Raw genomic sequence first — 25000 nt, forward strand, 5'->3', positions numbered from 1 at the left:
ATTGTTAAACAATTAAAAATGAGGGTAAAATCTCATTATGAAATAAATGTCCACATTATGAAGTAAATGCTGAGTTTGGAGATCTTTCCTCTTCAGTTTTCCACAGTGTTCAGGTCAGGGAACTGGGACCGTCATGGCAGAGCCTTCATTTTGTGCTCAGTGACCCTTTGTGTGTTGTTTTAATATTTGTTTTGGATCATTGTCCTGATGGAAAATCCAACTACGGCCCATTATAAGATTTCTCGCAGAGGCCGTCAGGTTTTGATTTTATATCTGTTGGTATTTGCTAGAATCCATAATAACATGTATCTGAGAAAGAAGTCCAGGACCTCCAGCAAAAAAATAGGCCCACAACATTAAAGATCCAGCGGTATCCAGTGGGCATGGGGTACTTTTTATCCCTGTCTGGTAATCCAGAGTTCTGGCGAGAGCACAAGGTGAATTTGCTCAGCGAGTTACTCTGGCGTCGAGTAATGATGCTCATTAAATATGCCCCTCGATCTGAGCTGCACCAATCACATCGGGTTATCTGATATAGGCGGAGCTAAACAGATGACGACAGCGCTGTGACGTCCAAGTCATTAGTAAACATTGCAAGATGGCTATGGATGAACACCAGTTGTTTGAAACGGCTTTGGCCGCTACAATGAACGAGTTAGACTTGGCTTTTTATCTAAAAGAGGAACCGAAGACGGCCCTCGAATCCTTCCTTTGCAAGAAGGATGTTTTTGCTGTTTTGCCGACCAGATACGGTAAGAGTCTAATCTACCAGTTAGCTCCGCTGGTAGCTCAGCGTATGGGGCTTGTTGTGATTGGTCGTAGTGTTATCCTATTGCGTGCAGTGAGATTTTCAAATGCACGCTTGGTGCCGCCCCTCGAGCTGGGCGATTTTCATTAGTCGACGCCAGACCATTCATCTTTCAGATTTAGGTCTGGATTTCCAGGCTAGTGTGCTCTGGGTTTGCTGCCAAAAAGCTCTTTCTGACCCCAACACTCAACTAATTTCTGAAATTCTCCATCTGTGATCATTTGAGAGAATTTGGACACTCAAACTTTTCTCCTCGCTGTGCATTAGGACGATATAAATGCCTTTTCCAGGCAGATTCGTAATATTTCATGTTGATTGGAACTTCTTAATTATTTCCCTGATGTTGGAAATGAGAATTTTCATTGCTTTAGCTATTTTCTTACCGCCACTTTCTATTTTGTGAAGCTCAATAATCTTTTGCTGCACATCAGATTTATATTCTTTGATTTTAATCATTGTGATGAAGGGAATTTGGCCTTTTGTGTTCATATTTATACTCCTGTGGAACAGGAAGTCATGGCTGGATAACTTCATGTTCCTAGTCAACATGGTGTGCAAAAATTAATGGGAATATACTTCAGAAATATTGTAATCCATAAGAATGTCTAGGGGTGCCAATAATTGTGGCCAATGTGCATTAGAGAAAAACATTTGTTTCATAATGTGATGATTTTTTTTTTCACTTTCAATTCTTTTACTTCAATAAATGGTTAGATTTTTTGCTAATATTTTGAATGAAAGATCAAAAGGATAAACCATGCAGATTTATTTTCACAGCCATCTTTGGTCATATTTACAAGGGGTGCCGATAATTCTGACCACGACTGCATTACTTTACAAAACTCAATTTACTTGATAAACAAACACAACCATCATTCTTATCTGCTTTATATCTGGCTACTATTTTTTTTTATATAATTGTTTTGACTAACTTTCTAGTTTCATTGCTTCACAGTGATGCATCGGCCGTTGCATGGCTGTATTGTGTTAGTGTGTCTGATTAACTCTGTGAAGGGTCTACCACACGTCCCATGAACACGACGCAGCCGGTGCGATGCTCGTAGATGAGGAAGAGAAAGGGCCGGTCCACCACAAAACGCGTCTGTGTTGATAAAGGCATGAATCCGATGTGTGTCAATGCTGCGGCCTCTGTGCCTTCTTCATTCACTGTAATGGTGCCCTGATGCTTAAACTGAGAGAGAGAAGAGATGACAGGAATGAAGGGTGCAATGAAAGGTCAAAGAGTTTGTATTCGAAGGCGTAGGCGAACTAAAGTGCTCTCAACATAACAGCGAAAAGGCCTGTTTCTTACATCTTGTGATGCATATTTAATTCAAAGTCAGGCTTATGTGCAGTACGATATGTGAAACAAGCTATGAGTTGCATTCGTTTTGCATGTGTCAGTCATTCAATTACCCAGTTGATGATGACCTTCTCGGAGGTCATCTGGGAAAAGTCGCCCTTTTCAGTGAACAGGTCCGTCAGGCCCATTTCCTTCAGGTGCTCAATCAAGTCATAGTTCTGCTCCAGCTTAAACCGAGGGAAAACCACCTCTCGAGTCCTGCCCGAGACGAGCACAACAAGAGAAGTTTGATTGTTAGAATACGAGGTTACACTTTATTTTGATAGTCCACTTTAGACATTTTTGACATCAACTACATGTCAGCTAACTCTCATTAGAGTATTAGTAGACTGTCAGTAGACTGTTAGGTTATGGTTAGGTGTTAGGGTTCGGGTTAGGAGAAAAAGTGTACTTGTAGTTGCCAAGTTACTTATAGTCTGTAGAATATCTGTTGGGGGACCAGCACAATAAAGAGTTAGCAGATATTAAGCAAACAGTCTACTAATAATCTAATGATAGTTAGTTGAAATGTAGCTCCAAAGTTACTTATAGTTAGTAGAATGTCTAAAGTGGACTATCAAAATAAAGTGTTGCCGAATACAATTGAAGAATGATTTAGCCAATTAGGACGTGTTCCTGGATTGACATTTTTTTTCAAATCATCATAATCAAACTCTGTCTGAACATCTAGTCACTAATAGTCTGAACATAATGTACTGTGCTTTATACAATACAGATTGTTTCAAAGCAGCTTTATAGTGATAAACATGACAAGGATCAATGATGCTCTTCAGTTCTGCTCTACAGCAGCTCTAAAATAGACTATAGTGTCCTTTTCAGTCAGTTCAATGTTGATTCAGTTCTGTTCAATAACTGTGTAAAGTTAATCAATTATGATAGATCAATTCATCTATAAGCAGCTCTAGAGAAGACCGTCATTATTCAACTCCGTTCAGTTCAATAACTTCAGTAGTTCAGCTATACAAGCAGTGGTTTCATCATCCAGCTCAATTCAGTTCAAGATTTGTTCTCATTCTGTAGTGTCAGTGAAGATATTACTGAATATCATTGAAATCAAAGGAAAATTATTAAACCTAAACTTAACCCTAGAATCTGAGTGTTATTCCAGGACCATTAATAGTTCGGATTTTTGTCCAGCACTTTAAGTGATTGAGTCATTGACATTAAAGTGCTTCGCAGACTTGGTCAGACTAGTGTTTAATGGTGCTTTACCGGTTGGTCATGTTGTTAAGCCACTTGTTGATCAGGGTTGGGGAGATCTCCTGCTCCAGGGATCTCATTCCCGAGAGTTTCTGAGGCACGGCGATGAGCATGCTGATGTTCCCGGTGTAGGGAAGCTGAAGTATGTCGCAGTTGAGCTCGTGGTCGGCCGCCGCCAGGTAACTCCCTTTGTTCTGCATCATGGGAACACGCACCTGCTTTTTCTCACTGACACGGAATTGCCGGTAGTGTGTCAGTTCCTTCGGGAACTTCTGCTCCCACGTGCCTGCGTTTGTTGGGGCAGTGAAAACATGACATTGTGGTGTTATTTGTGAGCTGCATGTAATATATTATTTTTGACTATTTAACAATTTTTCTCTCTTTGACTATTTTTGACTTGACTTTTGACTTCTAATATGTTTAAAGTAGGGGTGTCCAATCGTGCTCATGGGGGGCCACTTTCCAGCAGAGTTCTGCTCCAGCTCTAATATAACACACCTGAACCAGCTAATCAAGGTCTTTAGGTAATGTGTTGGTGATGTTTAGGAAGGTAGCCCTCCGTGAGCAGGATTGGCTTCTTTTGATCTGCAAGTTTCCCTGTTGAAAAGACAAAACAATTGTCCTGGTTTATGGTTGTTTGGTGCAAGTCTAGTTAGCATAGCTATGAGGTTCGCCAGCAAAACTTCTTGTAGCCAATAGGGGCTTGTGCACCAGGTAGTTACAGGAACTAGTCACCAAGGTGGTTCTCCGAGAACTGAATGTTCCCCTAGGGAAATATTCCTGGTTGTGGAACACTGGCAGTAGGAACTAAGAAGTGACGGAAGCTAGACGACAGTGACATTAAGCGTTTCATTCAGTGACGTCAACAACTGGAGAATGGAGGACGTCGTGATCGGAGCTGTGTTTTTGTCGTGGGATTCGTGATGGAGTGTAGATGGATAAGTTATGCGATGGAAAGAGCAAAAAGGAGGACGAAATCTCCTTGCGGTGCTACATATCATCGAGGCTGAGAAAAGAACTGTTAGCATTAGCTATCTGTATATGTCTTGTTTATGTCCATCGTGGAGTTTGTTCATGAAGTAAACTGTGTGCGTTTACACTGCTTAGTGTCACTGGTAGTTCCTATTGTGCTGGGTTAAACCCTACTCTGAGGTAGCATTTGTTCCCCAAAATGCGTTCCTAGAATTAAATTCGTTCCCAGTTCCTGCCGTGTGAACACACCAAAAAGTGGGTTCTTCCGCCATTAGTTCAAGAAACTATGAAAAGGTTCCTCCGGTGCGAAACTGAGGCTGGTTAACCGGGTTCACAAGAAAGACTGCTTGTTTGACCAGCCTAGTAGCAACAAGGTCTTGCTGATTAACCTAGTGAAGATGCTAGTTAATTCAGTCGGGCTAAATTAAAAGTTGCATTCAATGGAAGTACACAAAACATTTCACATAGTGCATGATTATTTGCTTTAGGATTGATTGCCGACTATACATATGAATGGAGTAAACCATTAGTCTTCCTAAAGAGTTTCAGACTTTAGGTCTTGACCACCAGAATGGGCTTGAATTGGTTCACCTTTGAAGTAGAGGTAGTTCAGGAGCATCACGGCCATGCTGGGGTCGACGCTCTTCAGCGGTTCCTTTATCAGACCTTTGGTGATTTTCTGAATGCGTTGGTTGGCCTTCACGAGGAACGCCGGGTCGGCGAAATCCACAGACTGCGGCTCGGCGAAGTAGTACGTCTTCGCGTCGGCACGGAAAGCCTCCTGTACTTGGACGTTGCGTTTCACATACAGGTCGTTAACGGAGCGCAAAGTGTAGCCGAAGTTTCGTCTGAAGAGCCTGTGTGTGAGTTTGCGGAAGAGCTTATGCACGGTCGAGTTATCGTAATGTGAGCTGGCGTTGACGAATTCGGCAAATCCGAGAGCTTGGTAGAGTTGTTCCTGAGTGGTTGGTCCGGCTCCCAGGGACATCATTCCCATCGCGATGGAGATCCCGACAGGAGCAAGAAGAATGTTGTCCGTCTGGTTAAGTCGATTGCGCAGTTTCCGATAAAGCCGACACCCGAAGCGACCGTTGACGACATTGATTCGCTGGAGGCGCGTTTGCCCGTGGAAGAGCCGCAACAGGCGCGCTCTCCGTATTTTGGGGTCACTTGGCTCCAAGAAGAGGTCAAGGTCAGGAGCAGGCGTGGAGATCTCATCTATGTGATCGCCTTCGCTGTAGTCATCCTCACCTTCCGCCAGGATCTTATCGAAGTCCAAGTAGTCTTCATCTTCCAGTCCCTCCAGAGGGAGGTCGTTCGTGACCGTGTTTTCCCGATGGAAGTCCAACGGGATGGACTCAATGTCTGTGTTCCCTCCATCTGTAGAAAGTCCACGGGCATCCACCAACTTTTCCTTCTCAAAGTGTGAACTGAGGTCTTTGACCCCAGCCAGAGCGGGGCTACTCAAGAGAGAGGCTACGACTATAACCTGAAAGATCCACATCCTATGAAAAAACAAAACAAGCACACATGGGAATATTGAACGATTGACAGCTTCACTTGCAGATATTACACTCGGAAATCTAACACTCCCATAACTCTAACTCCCATAGACACTAATGGGGACACCCAATAGTGATTTCCAATTATTCTTAAAGCTTTTGGTTACTTTCTTAGCTTGATCTCTGAAATATCACACCAGTGTCTTATTAAATCTTATAGTCTTTTATGCTAGTTTGAGCTTCTTACCTGCTCTTTCCCTCTGGAATCTCTCTGTGTGTGTGTGTGTGTGTGTGTGGACGTCCGTTTGTGGATTCGATCCCCAGCTGGACTTTGAAGTGGCTCTTCACTGATCAAACAGTAGCGAGTTCAAACATTCCTCACATCTGACTTTATTTAACCCTTGAAATGCACGCAATCCATTAATTCTAGGTGCAAATTACTACAGATATGCTGCAAATGTCCTCTTAGGACTTCTATTACCCCAGTTACATTACAATAGGGTTAATCCTGATATCCCTGACAGCTGTATTAAATGTAACGAGGAAACAATGTTTCATTGTAAGAAAGGGTTTTTGATGTGATTTGCGAACTGACTGAAGAGTTTTTTTTCCTGTAAATTTAGTTGTACATGCAAGTTTATAGATTTCGTTTAACATGGGATAATCTCCTAATGGATCAAATAAATGTCATTTAATCTTGCTTTGGAAAAACTGACATGTATGAATAGAGAAAAGTAAATGTTTTTAATGATATGGACTCCCTTTTTATCATTTTTGACAAACAGATCATGTGCAATGTTAAATAATGTTGACTGTAAACTGATAAAGTTACTGATACTGTATTGATGACTGTATTGATGTATTTTTACTTGATTTTTAAAATATTATTTATTTATTTGTATAATTATTACTTTATTTAAGTGTTTTTATTATTTAAGAATAATAATATTACCCTTTTTTTGTGTTTTTTTATTTTTATTAAAAGGACCGTGACGGCACACAGTGCTTTTTTTTTGTAGAATATATTCTTTCTAAAGAACTACCATTTTAACTTGCATTTTGATAATGTTTTTGTATTTAAAGTATTTAATTTTCTGTTTAATGTGTCGCAGCTGACCCGCCGATTGCCTGCCATTAAGGAGGCCAAGCCTCGCCTGCAGAAGCTCTTCAGGGATTTCTGGCTCTATTCTGTGGTCATGGGTTTTGCGGTGGAAGGATCTGGTAAGGAAATAAAATCATCACTGACAGCATTTAAACATGAATTCTCCACGTACACAATCAGAGCGCGTTCTCTAGCAGGATTTCTCTCAGGGTATTTCTACAGAAGTGTGTGTTTTGCCTGTGTTTTAGGTCTGTGGCCTGAGGAATGGTACGAGGGAGTGTGTGAAATCGCCACTAAATCGCCACTGCTCACGTTCCCCAGTGGAGAACCGCTGCGTTCAGAACTCCAGTACAACTCGGCACTGAAGAACGACACGGTTACTCCGGTATCAAACGCTCTCACTGTCTCAGTGATGTTTTACATCTGTGTTAAGTATCTAAATTACTGTTAACTCTAACAGTAAGTGCATCGTCTGTGCTTCAGACATGAATTATTCCTCAAATCGTTTGTCTTGTTGAGGAGAGTTACTTTACTAAGTTTGCTGGCATTGTATATTATGAATGTTGTTGGCTTTTTCACTAATTGCTTTTTAATTGCTAAGTAGCTTTTGGATTAAAGTGTCTCTAAATGCATAAATGTAAATGAAAGTGAACAGACTGATGATTTTCACTTGCTGGGGACAAAACAAATTAAAAATATATTTGTTATTTACTTATTTGATATAACTCCCCTAAGTTTTTACAAAAATAACTAAATAAATTAGCCCTATTTATTTCTGAGGAGTTAACTGGGTGCCATTCACTGAACATGCAACGTGTTGAGGTTATGTAGCACACTATTGTTTGACACTTGCATACTGCATGCTATTTTACAGTAGTAGTACACAGTGTATACTAGTTTCCCATCCTGGAAAGCCCTTGTTTATTCAAAATTCTCCTTTGTTTGAAGGCGGAGTTGAGTGAACTGCGCAGCACCATCATTAATTTGTTGGATCCGTCACCTGAAGCCGCCGCCCTCATCAATAAACTCGACTTCGCCATGTGCACGTACCTGCTGTCTGTCTACCGGCTGGAGTATATGAGGTTAGAGACGCTTGAACTTTCTGTTTTCAGTCTTTCTGACTTTCTTTAGAACAGCTCCTCTCATTATCCACCACTTTCCTCGCCTCATTTGCGCGAGCAATGGGAGTAATTTCAGTTAAATTGTAAAAAATCTCTATGAACGCAATAATAAGCATTTTATTTTTCACCGTTACTACACAGCGCTGGAAGATCCCGTGAGAAAGCTTTTGAATGCGCCTCAATATTAATAATATCGCTGCAAGATCTAGTGAGAAGTATTTCAATTCTACAAACCATATTGGACAGCGCTGACGTGGAAGCCAGGAGAGACACTGTGCCATGAGTGAACAAGTTATAGAAGGCTTTTCAGTTCACAAATCACCAACATTCACCATGGATTTAATGTAGTAAAATCGCTAACTGTAACTATGGTGTTGTGGCAGAAATAGTCAAATTTTACATTAATCATTTCATGGTTTGTGCAACCTTTTGAGAGTGAAATTCAATCACTTTTCAAGGGCTTCACACTTTTTACAACACTTTAAACCTCGAAATATTATCCAATTTTAATGTTAGTTTTCCTACATCTAAACTAAACACTTTCATCATAGCAAACAAACACTTTAATTTGAATGAAAAGACATGAAATTACCACTTTAACCAGTAGATGGCGGCATAGGAGCACTGATTGACTTATTAGCCATTTCCACTCCCTAATAATACAGGGTGGGCCATTTATATGGATACACCGTAATAACATGGGAATGGTTGGTGATATTAATGTCCTGTTTGTGGCACATTAGTATATGTGAGGGGGCAAACTCCTCAAGATGGGTGGTGACCATCACATATACTAATGTGCCACAAACGGGACTTTAATATCACCAACCATTCCCATGTTATTACAGTGTATCCATATAAATGGCCCACCCTGTATATGGAAAAAAAGTCACAAAGTCTCATAAAAAACAAAAACTTTTCTTCAAATTGTGCTTGAATTACCCAGAAAGCATATAAAGAAGAGTGCTCCGTTTATAATCACTGAAGCTGTCGGTTCAGTATGATACTGTAGAAGAACATTTAATACGAGTAGAATATTTACATTACGTTTTTGCATGTTACTGTTGTTAATAAAAGTTAATTTTAATTCAAGTTATGTGATGTCAAATTTCCAGTAAACAAACATGTAATATTATTAGTAACTGCCCTTATTGATGCAAAACAATAGTAATTTTATGATTAAATTACCTTTTTGATAAACAAACCAGAAGTGCCTCCCATAATCTAAAATACAGTTGACTTGAAAGTGTGTGTGTGTGATTTACCCATCTCTCTTTGTTCCGTCTCTCTCTGTGTTTTATCCTCTCTCTCTCTCCGGCCTCCTCAGGATGTTGCACTCGAACGATGCCGACCGCTTCCAGGTGATGTTCAGATACTTCGAGGACAAAGCCATCCAGAAAGACAAATCAGGTCAGAAACTCAACACAATTTCATATGGTTGAGTACAAAAATTAAAACTGTTTTACCACAAGAAGACATTTTTATGCACCAATATGATAAACAGCAATATTTACCTACCTTATTTTTTACCAGAACATTTTGATATGAGAAATATGACACTCTTAACCCTCTGAGGTCGGCAAACGCGCCCCCGCGTTTTGCTGGATTTTTTTCACATAGAAGCAACATAAACTTAAAAAAGTCCGTCATTTACGGTCATATTAATAAAATAAATACATGATTATAAACTATAGAGGGTCTTCTTTTTTTGTGTACACTCACATTAACATCAAAACCTTGTTTTTATTTTTAAATAAATAAAATAAACAGGGTGCGCTTTCAGCTCACTCTGTCTCCGCAAAAATCTTTTTGAAACAAGTCTGGAAAATGAACTGAAACTCAGCTAATACTTATCACACAACCATGAAACATGCGTCTAAAGAAAGCTTTAAATTTCTACTTTTAAATAAAACAATTCACATTCAAAACAAATATTCTCCTGCAATGAAATCTGTAAGAAACTAAAGAGAAGTACAGTTTCTCCCGTCTCACCTAATTATCGGTAATGAGTTCACACCCACTCGCAGAGCGCGCTATTCATAAGATAATGAGCTGAGGTGATCTATGCAAAATAAGGTAAACGCCCCCTGAAATGCCTTAAAACCAGCAAGTTTCATTTATTCACTTTCCTGTGCTGTTGGAAGATGACACGAGTTCAAATTTTGCTCAGAAGAAGAGCAGGACTCTGACGACGAACGTTTGTATTTTGAGCGACGAACGTTGAGCGACTTGATCCAGCCGTGGATAATATTTCGGGTAAGTCTTTTTAAATTTACTTGCATTAGTTGACACATGTTCGCATTTATGAGGAAAAAACAATATTACGTGACAGTTCTCCATTATGGACGCGAGCGCTCTGAAGCAGCACTAAAAGACTTTCAAACTTTCACAGAGACTTCAAAACAGAAAGCACAAATCCATTCTTTAAAACGAATTTCGTTTTGTTTTAATTGTATCTTAATTTTAATATTATTTTCATTAACAAATTTCCTGGATTTAATACATAAAAAGTAAATAGGCTAGCAATCACAACATAAGGTGCTTGAACTGGAGATCATCATGAGTGATGAGGAAGATTGTAACTCAGACGAACGGCAGCATGTTCAAGAATGAATTGATCACGCCGAGTAAACACCGAGTTTTCACGTGAGTAAATACGTGAACTCAAGTGGTCTAGTGGTAGAACATTTGCCTAGCGTGTCAGAGGTTCTGCGTTCGAATCTGCACTCATAGTTTTTTTTTTTTTTTTGTCAAATCAGATTATGTTTATCAGTGGTTGTATATCAGGCAGAGACATGTGTGTGTGTGTGTATTTTGTTTTGTAATTTCACTGGAACGAAAAGAGAGTCTCCACAACGGATTGAAGCGCGCGTCCGAGTGAAGACTGCGCGAGCCTAAAACAAACACAGTATCCGCGTCTGACTCGCGGGAATCCACGGCGCAAACCTGTGAGGGGCTGTGTTTTCTCGAGCCCCATATCAGCTCAAGAAAACAAGTTTATTCAGATCATTACTTGTTTACACCGTCTCGCAGCGCTGTGAGGAATAATAATAATAAGGGAAAATGTCCCTCAAAAGGTAGATGTAAACAAACTATTAAAAGGTAAATATAATTTTTTTTTCTTTAAATAATTTTTATTGTGTTTTATTAGTAACAAATTTGGGGAGAGGATAAATATTCCAAAACTGAAAATACAGTATGAGAATTTACTGCACAATTACTAGACATGTTTACCTTGGATATTATACAATTTACAAGCACAATTTGTGGAAAAAAAAATGTATATAAAAAATATAAATAAAATTTATTTTTGTGTATAAATATATACACATGTATATGTGTGTGTGTGTATGCACATATATATATTTGTATAAGCAACGTATTAAACTGCAAATTAGCATTTATATTCCTTATAATAAAAATGAAAGACCTATGTTACAGACATATGAAAGACAACATTTCGTTGATTAGTTTTGGATAGATTATACATTTTTACTGTAAAATATCTGCCACCTCAAATAAGCTTTTATTTGCCAATTTTTTTGTCAAAAATAATCAAATAATCAATCAAATCCTTAACTTTGAAATATGTATGATAAAATGTATACTTTAGTTTGTACAAAGAAAGATTACACTTGAATTGTTGTTTATTTAAATATTTACAAGGTAGATGTAAACAAACTATTAAAAGGTAAATATAAGCCTTTTCTTTAAATAATTTTTATTGTGTTTTATTAGTGACAAATTTGGGGAGAAGATAAATATTCCAAAACTGAAAATACAGTATGAGAATTAACGGCACAATTACATGTTTTCCTTGGCTATTATAGGCCAAATTGCAAGCACAATATGTGGAAAAATAAAAAAGAATTGAGATGCTTCCAACTGTTGCTCTTGCATTCTTGTGGCTCAGTGACTCACCTGAATGAATGGCTCATTAAGTATGCGGTCCTCAGGTGTGAACCACTACATATGCATGATCTGTGACGCCCACTCCGCATATGGCCTTTCCAAACAGAAAGTGCTTTGCAAAATTCAAATCAATGTATTGTGTTATGTGAAGGATTAGGCAGGGTGATTTTCACATAATTTTGAAGAAAAAACACTAGGCGATGACATCCATTAGACAAAAGTCTTATTGGCACATATTTAGTGTGTGTTTTGTGGTCTTATTTCAGAAACTTTAGTTTTTAGTTTTTTCAATAACCACGCATAAACATTATTCTCTCAAAAATGCAGACATGTACATTCTTGTTGCTCACATATTATGGTAGCCCTGTTTGTGCTAAATAGTGTGTAATTTTTCTTTGCCATTACTATGTTTATAAGCAACTGAAAAAAGCACAAATGTCAGGGCATGTCAGAACATCTCAAGGACCCCAAAAACACCTCAGACCCCAGAGGGTTAATAATAGTGTATATATATGAACAGGTGTTGTTTTACAGTAATGTTTACTTTTGTTATCATATTTTAATTGATTATACGTATTAGAACTTTTATTCATTATATCATTGAATCAAGAGTTTTGACTCAATTCATTGAAATTGAACTGATTTGTGGAAATCGATAAATGGAAACTCTAACACTGTTAAGCCCCTTTCACACAGCGCATTGAACCCGGGAAATTGCCGGCAAATTGCCGGAACGCCTTCTGTGTGAACGCAAACACGACCCGGGTTTAATGCCGGGATCGATGCCGGGTTGGGGACCTAGTAACATTGCCGTGTTCAGTCCCGGGACGCGCGCTGTGTGAACAAAAGCCGTAATAATGCCGTGTCGTAGTGATGACGCTGAAGCCGGGATCGTTCGCCAGCTGTGAAACGGTACGAAATGCGCAATTTTATGATCGAATCAGAGAAATAAATGCACAAGCGTGGTTAGAGAGAGAAATCGCAGCTCATAAGCAAACTGAAGACGCTGCTGAGACATTACAAGTCACATCGATGTCACGTGTCTTTCCGGGACATACACGGGTTGTGTGTGAACGCGCTCTCTGATTCCGGAAAATCACTGGCAGTGTGAATGAACCAAAATCAAACGAACCCGGGTCAAATCCCGGGTCACTTTATCCGTGTATTTTCCGGAATCTCTGTGTGAAAGGGGCTTTATTGAATCTCTTTCATAAAACAAATCATCATGAAAGTTTAAGTTTAATCACTTGATCTTTAGGAAACCAATTGTTGCTTATTATTATGTGACCAGCAAAATCATTGCAAATATATAGTGAATATTGAATGCATCACACAGCCCTGGTTCTGACTCTGCCTCTTCATCTCCATCAGGCATGATGCAGTGTGTGATCTGTGTCGGTGATAAAGTCTTCGATGTTTTCCTGCAGATGATGGCTGAGAAAGTGAGTCGAGTGTGTGAAGGATCTCTGAATGCAGTATTGATCGCTCATTATTGATAATGGCTTTGCGTTGTGTTTCAGCCCAAGACTAAAGAGCACGAGGAGGAGCTTGAGCGTCATGCTCAGTTCCTATTGGTCAACTTTAACCACACCCACAAGAGGATCCGCAGAGTCGCGGATAAATACCTCTCAGGACTCGCCGAAACGTAAAATGACTTTCTGCCAAACGCTATTGAGCTCCCTACCTAGACAGCATATTAAAGCATCACTGATGATGTGAACTCAACAATTTCCCCCAATATATATGTATTCCTTGTAGTTTTTATGTTTTTTTTAATGCTTATTACTATTAGAGTATAGAGTTCCACACAAAGTCTGCAAGCACTGTGAGTTTAGGTTGCTTTTGAAAAGACAAAATGTGGCAAACGTCTTCCCAAACTTGTTCGAGTTCTTGGGTCTCCCTGCAGTTTTACTCCGAAACAAAAGCTCTATAGTTTCACGTTTGAAAGTAAAGAAATGTAGACCGACATAAATATTAGTATTGTAATTTTAGTGTTGTTCTGTAAAATAAAATGTATTATTTTCATTATTATTATTATTATTATTATTATTGTTGTTTAGTATTTTTATTACATTAGGATCATTGCTATAGTAAAATATTTTTTTTCTTTTATTATCATTTATTATCATTTATATAATTTATTATTATTATTATTATTATTATTATTATTAATAATAAATGTAATAGTAATATTCCTATTTGTTTCTCTCACACAAAAACAAACTAAAAGTTCAAATCTATCAAATCACTGTTTGTCCTCTATATTGATGTCATAATAATAATTATATAAAAAAATTATGCTGATTATCATTATTATTAACTATCATTTTTTTGTATTTTTATTGCAGTAGTATTATTGCTATAGTAATTTTTTTATTTATGAATAAAAATCAAAGTATAAAAGTATTTATGAATTTAATTATATTAATTTAATACAAAAAAAACCATTTTTTAGTATTACTGCTATAGTAAAATATTTATTTAATTGTATTTAATAATAATAATAATAAAACTTTTTTGTATTTATTACATAAGTATTATTGCTATAGTAAAATATTTATGAATTTAATTATATTAGTTTAATAATAATATAAATAATAATAAATTATTTTTAGTAGTATTACTGCTATAGTAAAATATTTATTTAATTGTATTAATTTAATAATTTATTTAAATTGATTTAATTGTAGTAATAATAAAAATAATACTTTTTTTTTTTTTTTTTACAGTAGTATTACTGCTATAGTAAAATATTTATTGCTTGAATTTTATTACGTTAGACTGCCTATGAAATCTCTGTTTGTCGTCTAGGTTTCCTCACCTGTTGTGGAGTGGGAGAGTTTTGAAGACCATGTTGGACATCCTGCAGACTCTGTCTCTGTCCCTGAGTGCCGTCAGTACCACACACACACACACACACACACACCACACACACACACACACACACGTGTGACCGATATAACTCATGTTTACGCTCTCACGTGTCATTCACTTGCCCTGACCTCTGTTAAACAGGACATCCACAAAGATCAGCCGTACTACGACATCCCAGACACCCCGCACAGAATAACGGTCCCGGACACGCATGAGGCGCGGGAGGTGAGACAGAGCCTCTGAGACGTGAATGTACTCGCGATCGGAGTCCGGCGTTTTGAAATGTTGTTTGTTGTCCAGAGCATCGTGAAGGACTTTGCCGCTCGCTGTGGAGAGATCTTGAAGGAGGCCATGAAATGGGCCGCCTCCGTTACCAAGTCTCATCTCCAGGTGAGCTCAAGTCACACACCATCAGTGTTGGGGAAAGTTACTTTTAAAAGTATTGCATTTCCCAAAAAAAGTTAACTAATTGACCCTTTGCTAAGCCACGCCCGAAAACCGCCATAGGCCAATCGTGGCTTAGCAACCGTAACTAGGCGCGGGAGGTCTGGCAAGCTTTCGAGCGAGGGAAACATGCCGAAGCGTTGTGCGTATTGTGCAAATCTGATACCCGGTATCCACTGGCGGAGCTAGGGGGTGGCCAGGGGTGGCCGTGGCCACCCTTGGTCTGAGCTTGGCTACCCCTTTGGCCACCCCTCTCACAACTGCTGTTTCTGTCTCTCTTTTTTTATTGACAAAAATTGCGTTTTTTAAAAGGCTGAACCATCTCTTTAAGACCACAAAAAACGTGAGACTTTTCAGACGCACACAAATGTCCAAGTGCCGAATGAGCTTCAGCAGAACATCAGACAGTGATATGCACATAGTAAATATAGAGTCAATCTTTCTCAACTGGTGGGTTGCAAGACTGTTTTGAGGAAGTCGAATAGCGTGCAGTCAACAACAAACGTAATTCTCTTTTTTTTTCTGATGCTACTTTTATTTTAGAAGATGTGTGTGAAAGCTACACTTATGTCAGATGCTGAGAAAAGAGTGTTGTCCTTGTTCAGTTGGCTATCTTCGTTAAGATGAGATGTTGTCAGGCAAAATGTCAGGAAAAATGTAGCCGTAGTAGTCGTCAATTAACTCATGTAAGAATCAAAAAGGCGATTAAAGCTGTCAAAACTGCATGCATGTATTTGTTATATATGCGTCACATGTCTCTGGATTAAAATATTCTGCTATGTGAGATCACAATATAAGGTACAAACTGATGTAAGCACAAATAAATGTGAGCACTGTGCATTTGTACTAGACGATAGGCATTCATTTTGCGTTCATTTGTAAAGGACAAACAAAAATGGATAATTTTTAAATCCATAAAATAACTAATTTTACATTCTGCCAACATTACATTATGAAAACCATAACATTTTACATTATGTGCTGTTGACTTCCGCCTTGTTCACATTCTTGCACTTGGGGATTCAAAAGAGAACTTTTGTTTTCCTTTTTAATTTAGGTATGATAGAACTGTTGCAATTATTTATTTTGACAACTAATATAGAAAGTTAAACTTTTAGTTGACAAACTCAGAATTGGTTGAATAGTTCATTGATTATATCAAACGCATTGAAGGTTGAATAATCTTTGGACTACAGTGTTTATCTGCATGTTATCTCATCCATGAAGATGCAACAATGTAGAACAAGCTATTGGAGATTTTGAGAACCAGAACCAAGCTAACAGAGCAAGTTGAACTTTAGCTATAGTGTGTGCCCTTTTATTACTATTTAAGTCATTTTAATATGAGGTGGTGGGTAACAATAAAAAAAATATAAAATTCACTCAGTATTCCATGATTCCTAATTCACTATCTCAATTACAATTAAGTACAAATTAACTTTATTCAGTTGTGTACTAAAACAGTCCAATACATAAATAATTTTTTATGATAAAATAATTAATATTTTTGTGCCACCCCAGACTGGTTGCTGGCTCTTGCCTGGCCACCCCTATGAAAAAATCCTGGTTCCGCCACTGCCGGTATCCTAAAAGTTTGGACTGGGGGGTGGAATTTTTTTCCCTTCCCGAAACCTAAAATATTTATAATTATCTAATAATTATTTATTTTCAAATTTCACTTACCCTGCTGTGCATGAACATAGCTGTTTCTCAATTTGTGTGTTTCCCATTTTGAATGGTCAGCATATGAGGCGCTGCTGCTTGCGCTGGGACCGATAGGCTTTAGCTTCAATTTTGATTCAATTATTCTCTAATCGGTTGCATAATATGTCGTGGATATATCCCTCGAGTGCATACTGCAGTCTCTCAGATTTTCACCTGTTCGCCAAAAATCACTAATTATCTCCTTGGGAATGTCTGACACCGGTGCATTCATACTGTAATAGACGTGCCAGGCGCGAAAGCTTGTCAGGCGTAGCAACAGTAACTAAGGAGGGCGGGGCTTAGCGAAGGGTCAATTGCGTTACTTAGTTACTTTTTATGAAAAGTAATGCGTTACATTTCATTTACGTTACATTTTTACTCACCTGGGCTGGGCTTGCTTGTTGTTGTTTTTTTTTTATAACAACAAAAAAAGCTAGATTTTTGGCAAACGTTAAGGCCGTTTCACACACACAACATCTCCTCCTCACTTTATATCCCTCAACATGTAGACAGGAGAGCTGTCAGTCAATAAATGTGAAAAATTAACTAGCATTACTTGTTTGAAAAAGTAACTCGGATATTTTGTTGTAAATTGAAAAAGTAATGCGTTACTTTACTAGTTACTAAGTAATCTGATTAGTAACTGCTGTGAGTGAGTGGAGGCGGGGCTCATTTGCATATTCATAGAACCGCGTATACTAAATGAGGCGAGCGTGTAGAGTTACATTCAAGCTATTTTAAGGCATGAAGTTTTTATTTTTAAAGGAAAAAAACTTTTAAATATGTAATTTTGGTGACCAAAGATGAGTTTTAAGTGGATAAAATGATTGACTACAGGGGGATTTTAACTTTTAATAAAAAAGAACAAGCTCTCCCTCTTCTGTAGCAGAAGGATTTGTGGGTAATATTAGCTCAAAAGCTTTCACCAGAAATAGTTTACCATCTGGGGTACTTTGGCAAACTCTTTGATGTAAATTAGATGCATTGTTAGTTTTAATCAGCCTAAGTTGGAAACCAGTCAGCTGTGGTAATACTGTGGTATTCTTTGAAACCATGTAAATACAAAGGTTTATGTTAATCATGACCGTTCAAAAGTTTGGGGTCGTATGAATTTTTAATGTTTTTGTTTTCTCCTCACCAAGGCTATCAAAAATACAGTAAAAACTGTGAAATATTATTACAAAATGGCCGTTTTCTATGTGAATATATTTTTTGAACTAATTTATTGAAGATATTTTATTGTAATGATGCTGAAAATTCAGCTTCAGTGTCACATGATCCTTCAGAAATCATTCTAATATGCTGATTTGCTGCTCAAGAAACAGTTGCTGGAACCTGTGATGTATATTTGTGTGTCTCAGGAGTATCTGAACAAGCACCAGAACTGGCTGTCGGGTTTGTCTCAGCACACGGGTCTGGCGATGGCCACCGAGAGCATTCTCAGCTTCGCGGGGTACAACCGTCAAAGCACGACGCTGGGGGTGAGAATACACACATCACACACACACACAGTCCCGCTTACAAACACACGTCCCGACGGTAACCGATGCTGTGCTCTTACGGTAGATGGTTACTGAGATGGTAACTGAGTATTTTGGGCAGATTAAGGTAAGACGGTGGCCGGTCTTTAGAAGAAAACATCAATCATTTTAGAAAGAAGATTTATGATTTATGCTCAAGATACATATTGAAATCGCTAAATACAAAAACTGATTCACAGAACATCTGAATATGTATATCATTTGAACATGATCACATTTCACTGATTATTTATTAATTAAATTGTCAAATCAGTTTTATTTATATAGATCTTTTCATAATGCACATTGTTTCAAAGCAGCTTTGAAGATAATATTTGCAGTAATTATGTATTGAATATTGTCAGCTCTTTTAGCAGTTAAAGCATATAGCAGTTTATTATGAGAATTTTATGTATGCATTGAGCCAAATGTCCTGCTACATTTACTATAGTGTTCAGTATAACACTGTATGATGCACTGTGTCCCACAATGCACTGCAAATTTGACCTTAATGTGGACTATAATGCATTATAAACATTAACCATATGAATTGCTGTAAAGAAGATTCTTCGAAACGGTGTGTGTCGTGAAGAGTGTTACACAGATTGAGCTTTTCACAGTACGCTAGTTAAAACTAACCAGATATTTCTAACTAAAATCAAATGTGAGATGTAATATTGATGATTCCCGTAGTAACACTTTATGAATATTCATTAGCACTGTTGTGTTCATGTTATGCCTGTTGGTCTTTGTTTTGTTTTTTGCATGGTATGCGCTCTGATGTAATTTTGCAGCATGTTTGCGTATCATTTGTCATTCTCTTTGTTTGTGCCGTTACATCATTGCGTCTCTGCTAACTCATCTATGTGTGCGCTGTGATTGGTTGGCCCTGGGTTTGGTGGGTGTGGCCTGCCGTGTGTCCCTCCCCCTCGTCCCAGGCAGCTTTTCCTCAGGTTGGTACTCAATGCTTTCAGTTGCTTCGTCTTGTTGAACTCTTGTTCCGTTTACAGACCCAGATATGTTTATCGGTCCGTATATTCCCACTGCTCCTCCTCACAGCACGCCTGATGCTTTATAGACGAAGGACTAGTCAGGAATGTGCATTAGTGATGTTTTTAACTGTGAAGAGACTGAATCAGTTCCCATCATGCCCAGGTTACCCAGCTGACGGAGCGGCCCTCCTGTGTGAAGAAGGATTACTCCAACTTCATGGCGTCGCTCAACCTGCGGAACCGCTACACCGGAGAGGTAACTGCTTTCAGTAGCGTGTTGATGAGTGAATGAAACTTGACTGGAACATAATTTTCTGTAAAAAAAAAAAAAAATCCGAAAAAATCTTCTTCTTTTTTTGCTATTATTTATTTATTTATTTATTTAAATTGAATTAATTTAAATTATAATATTTATTTGCTTTCTGACATAATGTGTTTTAAATAAGGCAATAAGAAATAACGTAGTCTTATTATTTTCCATAAAGAAAGTCTATTTTTTGGACCAATTATTTAAGGACCAATATATATTTTTTATTTATTCATTTTAATTGAAATGTGTGTTTTTTTTTTTTTTTTTATTATATTTTTAAATATTAATTTAATAAAATAATTTTAATGTATTTATTTATTTGCATTGGGACATACTTTTTTCACAAAAAAAAAAATAAAAATAACATATTCGTATTATTTTCCATAACGAACGTATATTTTTAGGGCCAAAAAAAAAAAAAAAATAAATAAATATATATATATATATATATATATATATATATATATATATATATATATATATGTATATGTATGTATATGTATGTGTGTATATATATGTATATATATGTATATATGTGTATATCTGCGGATCTTGGACAGAGCGCAGAGCGGCAATTTCAAAAGGACGGAGCGTCGCATTTCCCGCTCCAATTTCGCTCCGCTCCGCTCACACCACGAGTCTGAAGCATGCTCAGTCAAGCCTGACCCTGAATCCATTTGTCTTGCACAGTCATCAACAGTAGACTATTTTCAGGCAAAACTCGGCTCAATAATGGAGTTCAAAAAGTAAAATGAGAATTCATACAGGTCAATAAAGTCGCTCCGGAGTAGCCTATAAGGCGCATCAGTCAAAAAATGCGCCATGAAGAAGAAAAAACATAGGCCTAGCCTCGCACTGGACTATAAGTCACATTTATTTAGAAATTTATACAAAAAAAAAAAAAAACAAGTTATGGACGGTCACGGGACAGTTCCGTAACGGACGTGAGCGCTCTGAAAGCGGCAATAAGACTGCTTTAAAACTTTCACTCAGACCTCAAACAGAAAGCACAAAGCCTGTCTTTAAAATTAATTTCGTTTTGTATTAATTGTATCTTAATTTTAATCAAGGTTTCATCAACCATTGTCTGGATTTAATAAGAAGTAAATATATTAGAAAATAGATAACCACGATACGAAGGCGCCGGCGTGAACCTGGAGTTTGTCTCATGAATGAACCGAAACTCAGCGTATAGCCTACTTGCCTCACACACCTGAGACATATATATAAAGCTTGAAATGTCTACTTTTAAACAGAACAATTCAAAACGAAAGAAAACAGACTGCTCTCCCGTATGAAATGTGCATTTCTCTCAGGCGCGTTCACTACTGCGAAGATCACGAGTCAGCATCTTTCCAGCCGACAGACTTAAAAAAAAAAAATGTCTTCTGCTATATTTTACATATTCATAATCATTTTGCCGGTTCGTTGTGACAGCTTTTAGGTGCCCTTACATGTTACGTGAACGCATCAGCACTGAAAACATAGAAATTTTTTTCTTTTGGGGGCATTTTGTTTGTTTTCAGACTTTCTCATTTGCCTGCGCGATGTTAGAGGACGCTGTTAATAAAGTTGCGAGTAGGCCTACACATTGGATTCACGTTTATTATTATAGGCTATTTAAAAAAAATACCCCAGTTTTTATGCCAGTCGTATCATTTTAATCATTTTTGTTGTATTTATCCGCCACACACCTTGAAGGCCGGTCCGTGTCTGATATTGTCTGATTTTAAACCGGTCCGTGGCGCAAAAAAGGTTGGGGACCGCTACAAATGATATACATGTAGATTTTTTTTCCTTTTTTGGAGCGAGCGGGGGGTGATTTGAGTGGAGCGCGAAGCAAACTGCGTTGAGCGCTGAGCGAAAATGAGCGGAGCGGCCTGATGTAGCTTTGAGCGGGGGAGCGGAGGGGTGAACAGTTCAGTGAGCGATGAGCGGAGATTCTCACCGCTCCACTCCGCTCACATGCTCTGATATGTATATATATGTGTATATATATGTGTATATATATGTGTGTATGTATAATTGTTTTTTGCATTATGAGGAAAATGTGCTTTATTGTCACACAAATAATTTCACAATGCAAAAAATCTGTATTTAAATAGGCTTCATATTCATACCTTCTTTCTTTCTTGTTTTTGAGGTGAAATATGACCTGGACATGTTTATGTGTCCGTAATGCAAGAGCAGAGCATTTGATTGTGTGTGTGTGTGTGTGTGTTGAGGTGGCTGGGATGCTGCAGTTTGCCGAGGCAACGCACAGCGAGTCGAACCCCAGCAAATTGATGATCTCTCAGATGAGCGACGCTCTGGATGCCAAAAACTCTGACGCCTTCATGCAAAACATGTTTAAGATGACCGCACTGTTCATCAGCACTAAAGGTAGTGCACACACACACACACACACACACACACACACACACACACAGACCGCATCGAATGCATGATGTTTGAGTGACGCACACAAACGTCTCTGTCTCAGACTGCGATCTCCAGCTGCTGCATCATCTCTGCTCGTCTCCTCTGAAGATGTTCACGGAGCAGGGCATGGAGACGGCCATCGCATGTTGGGAATGGCTTCTGGCAGCTCGCAGTGGAGCCGAAGTCCAGGTAACTTTAAAGGGATAGTTCACCCAAAAATCTCAAATTAGCCGTGATTTACTCACCCTGAAGTGACCTTCTGAAGTGAATCGATGTGTTTGTGTAAGAAATATATCCATATTTAAAACTTTATCAGCTAAAATAACTAATATGTCTTTTATATAATAATATTATAATAGTAATGACATATTAATAGTTTAATATGGACTAAAATAATCCAAAGTTTTAAATATGAAAATTTTTCAGACAAACACTTCAGAAGGCCTTTATTAACCCGCCAGAGCCTTGTGGAGCACTTTTATCATGAATAAATGCACTTTTATGATGGATAGATTCACTTTTATGATGGATAGATTCACTTTTATCATGAATAGATGCACTTTTATGATGGATAGATTCACTTTTATGATGAATAGATGCACTTTTATGATGGATAGATGCACTTTTATGATGGATGGATGCACTTTTATCATGAATAGATGCACTTTTATCATGGATGGATGCACTTTTATCATGAATAGATGCACTTTTATGATGGATAGATGCACTTTTGATGGATAGATGCGCTTTTATGATGGATAGATGCACTTTTCATGGATGGATGCGCTTTTATCATGAATAGATGCACTTTTATGATGGATAGATGCACTTATGATGGATAGATGCACTTATGATGGATAGATGCACTTTTATGATGGATAGATGCACTTATGATGGATAGATGCACTTATGATGGATAGATGCACTTTTATGATGGATAGATGCACTTATGATGGATAGATGCACTTTTATGATGGATAGATGCACTTATGATGGATAGATGCACTTATGATGGATAGATGCACTTTTATGATGGATAGATGCACTTATGATGGATAGATGCACTTTTATGATGGATAGATGCACTTATGATGGATAGATGCACTTATGATGGATAGATGCACTTTTATGATGGATAGATGCACTTATGATGGATAGATGCACTTATGATGGATAGATGCACTTTTATGATGGATAGATGCACTTATGATGAATAGATGCACTTTTATGATGGATAGATGCACTTATGATGGATAGATGCACTTATGATGGATAGATGCACTTTTATGATGGATAGATGCACTTATGATGGATAGATGCACTTATGATGGATAGATGCACTTTTATGATGGATAGATGCACTTTTGATGGATAGATGCGCTTTTATGATGGATAGATGCACTTTTCATGGATGGATGCGCTTTTATCATGAATAGATGCACTTTTATGATGGATAGATGCACTTATGATGGATAGATGCACTTTTATGATGGAAAGATGCACTTTTATGATGGATAGATGCACTTTGATGGACTTCCAAAAAAATACACCCATTGACTCCCATTACAAAGCTTGGAAGAGCCAGGACATTTTTTTAATATAACTCCGATTGTGCTCGTCTGAAAGAAGAATGTCATATACACCTAGGATGGCTTCAGGATGAGTATATCCTGGGCTAATTTTCATATTGAGTGAACTATTCCTTTCACTATAACAGCATCACATGCTGTGAAAACCCTGTGTTCATGACGTGTGTGTGCAGTTCATGCGTGAGATGGCGGACGCCTGGCAGATGACCATCAAGCTGAAGATGGGCTTGTTCTCGGAGACCGAGTCCGAGGCCGATCCTTTAGCGGCTTCAGAAGAGAGTCAACCACTGCCTCGTCCACCCAACGTCACACCGCATTCCCTCTGGATCGAGGTCTGGATTATTGCTTACTACTACTCTTATGATTTATGCAGAATATAGTATGCAGAATATAAAACTGACTTGACTTTACACAGCGCTTTTCACATTGTTGTTAAAGTCTCCCTGTGGTGAAAATCCAGCTTTTAATGTTGTTTATGTTGTCTATGTGGTGTTTTTAATATGCTTTAAGACAAAGCATGTGTAAGTTCATAAGTCGACACCATTGCTGAGTATTTTCTCCTTAAAACTGCAGTGAACTAAAGACAGTCTCAAACACACGCTTTGAAATCACTGAAAAAAAGTTTTAAGGGATAAAATTATTGACTACTAAAGTGTTTTTTTCTCCATTAATCAACATCACACCCATTCTAAAATTTAAAAGGCATATATATTTTATTAACACCAAATTTATACACTTAGAAATTAATATTATAAATCAAAAATTTAAGTTGCATATTATAATTTTTTCTTTACTCACTATTGTAATGTACTGTTAAATACATTATTTAATTTTAATATTTATGTTAATCATTTTTTATTTATTTTTATTTTAACTTAATCCATTCAATAGATTAATAACTATTTTAATAAAAAAAAGTATTCATATACCTGATATCTATTTTATATAACACCCTTTTTATACACTAAAATTAAATAATGAATATATTTAACAGTATATTATTATAGTTATTCGAGAAAAAATATAATGTACCTTAAAATATTTTTTTTAAATCAAATTCTTTTATATTATTAAATTTTTTTTATTTTAGTTTAATTTCATCATCTGTATTTAGTAGAATAATAATATTTTACTCACATTTTTATTCATTTATTTATTTTACTTTA

At 37.5% G+C, this 25000-nt stretch overlaps 2 protein-coding genes across 2 annotated transcripts in view; one reads left to right on the forward strand and one right to left on the reverse strand.

The window, feature by feature from the left end:
* serpind1 (serpin peptidase inhibitor, clade D (heparin cofactor), member 1) overlaps positions 1 to 6188 on the reverse strand; it is a 7751-nt gene extending 1563 nt beyond the window's left edge. Inside the window, exons 1-5 of the mRNA XM_084388639.1 lie at positions 6093 to 6188; positions 4935 to 5848; positions 3384 to 3657; positions 2225 to 2369; positions 1 to 2000 (exon numbers count right to left, since the gene is read on the reverse strand). The exon at positions 1 to 2000 is cut by the window's left edge and continues 1563 nt beyond it. Of these exons, the coding sequence (XP_084244765.1) occupies positions 1809 to 2000; positions 2225 to 2369; positions 3384 to 3657; positions 4935 to 5847 (1524 nt within the window). The 5' untranslated portion in view covers position 5848; positions 6093 to 6188 and the 3' untranslated portion in view covers positions 1 to 1808. The remainder of the gene's footprint in view (positions 2001 to 2224; positions 2370 to 3383; positions 3658 to 4934; positions 5849 to 6092) is intronic.
* The window catches only part of pi4kab (phosphatidylinositol 4-kinase, catalytic, alpha b), a 75364-nt gene that overhangs the window by 35125 nt on the left and 15239 nt on the right, over positions 1 to 25000 (forward strand). Inside the window, exons 20-33 of the mRNA XM_084388610.1 lie at positions 6958 to 7066; positions 7196 to 7332; positions 7896 to 8029; positions 9396 to 9478; positions 13352 to 13422; positions 13501 to 13625; positions 14792 to 14873; positions 14996 to 15079; positions 15155 to 15244; positions 18364 to 18483; positions 19678 to 19770; positions 22050 to 22206; positions 22307 to 22434; positions 24008 to 24166. Coding sequence (XP_084244736.1) covers positions 6958 to 7066; positions 7196 to 7332; positions 7896 to 8029; positions 9396 to 9478; positions 13352 to 13422; positions 13501 to 13625; positions 14792 to 14873; positions 14996 to 15079; positions 15155 to 15244; positions 18364 to 18483; positions 19678 to 19770; positions 22050 to 22206; positions 22307 to 22434; positions 24008 to 24166 — 1572 coding nt within the window. The remainder of the gene's footprint in view (positions 1 to 6957; positions 7067 to 7195; positions 7333 to 7895; positions 8030 to 9395; positions 9479 to 13351; positions 13423 to 13500; positions 13626 to 14791; positions 14874 to 14995; positions 15080 to 15154; positions 15245 to 18363; positions 18484 to 19677; positions 19771 to 22049; positions 22207 to 22306; positions 22435 to 24007; positions 24167 to 25000) is intronic.

Source organism: Rutilus rutilus (genome assembly GCF_951802725.1).
Source record: "Rutilus rutilus genome assembly, chromosome: 19".
In the NCBI taxonomy this organism is placed as follows: Eukaryota; Metazoa; Chordata; class Actinopteri; order Cypriniformes; family Leuciscidae; genus Rutilus; species Rutilus rutilus.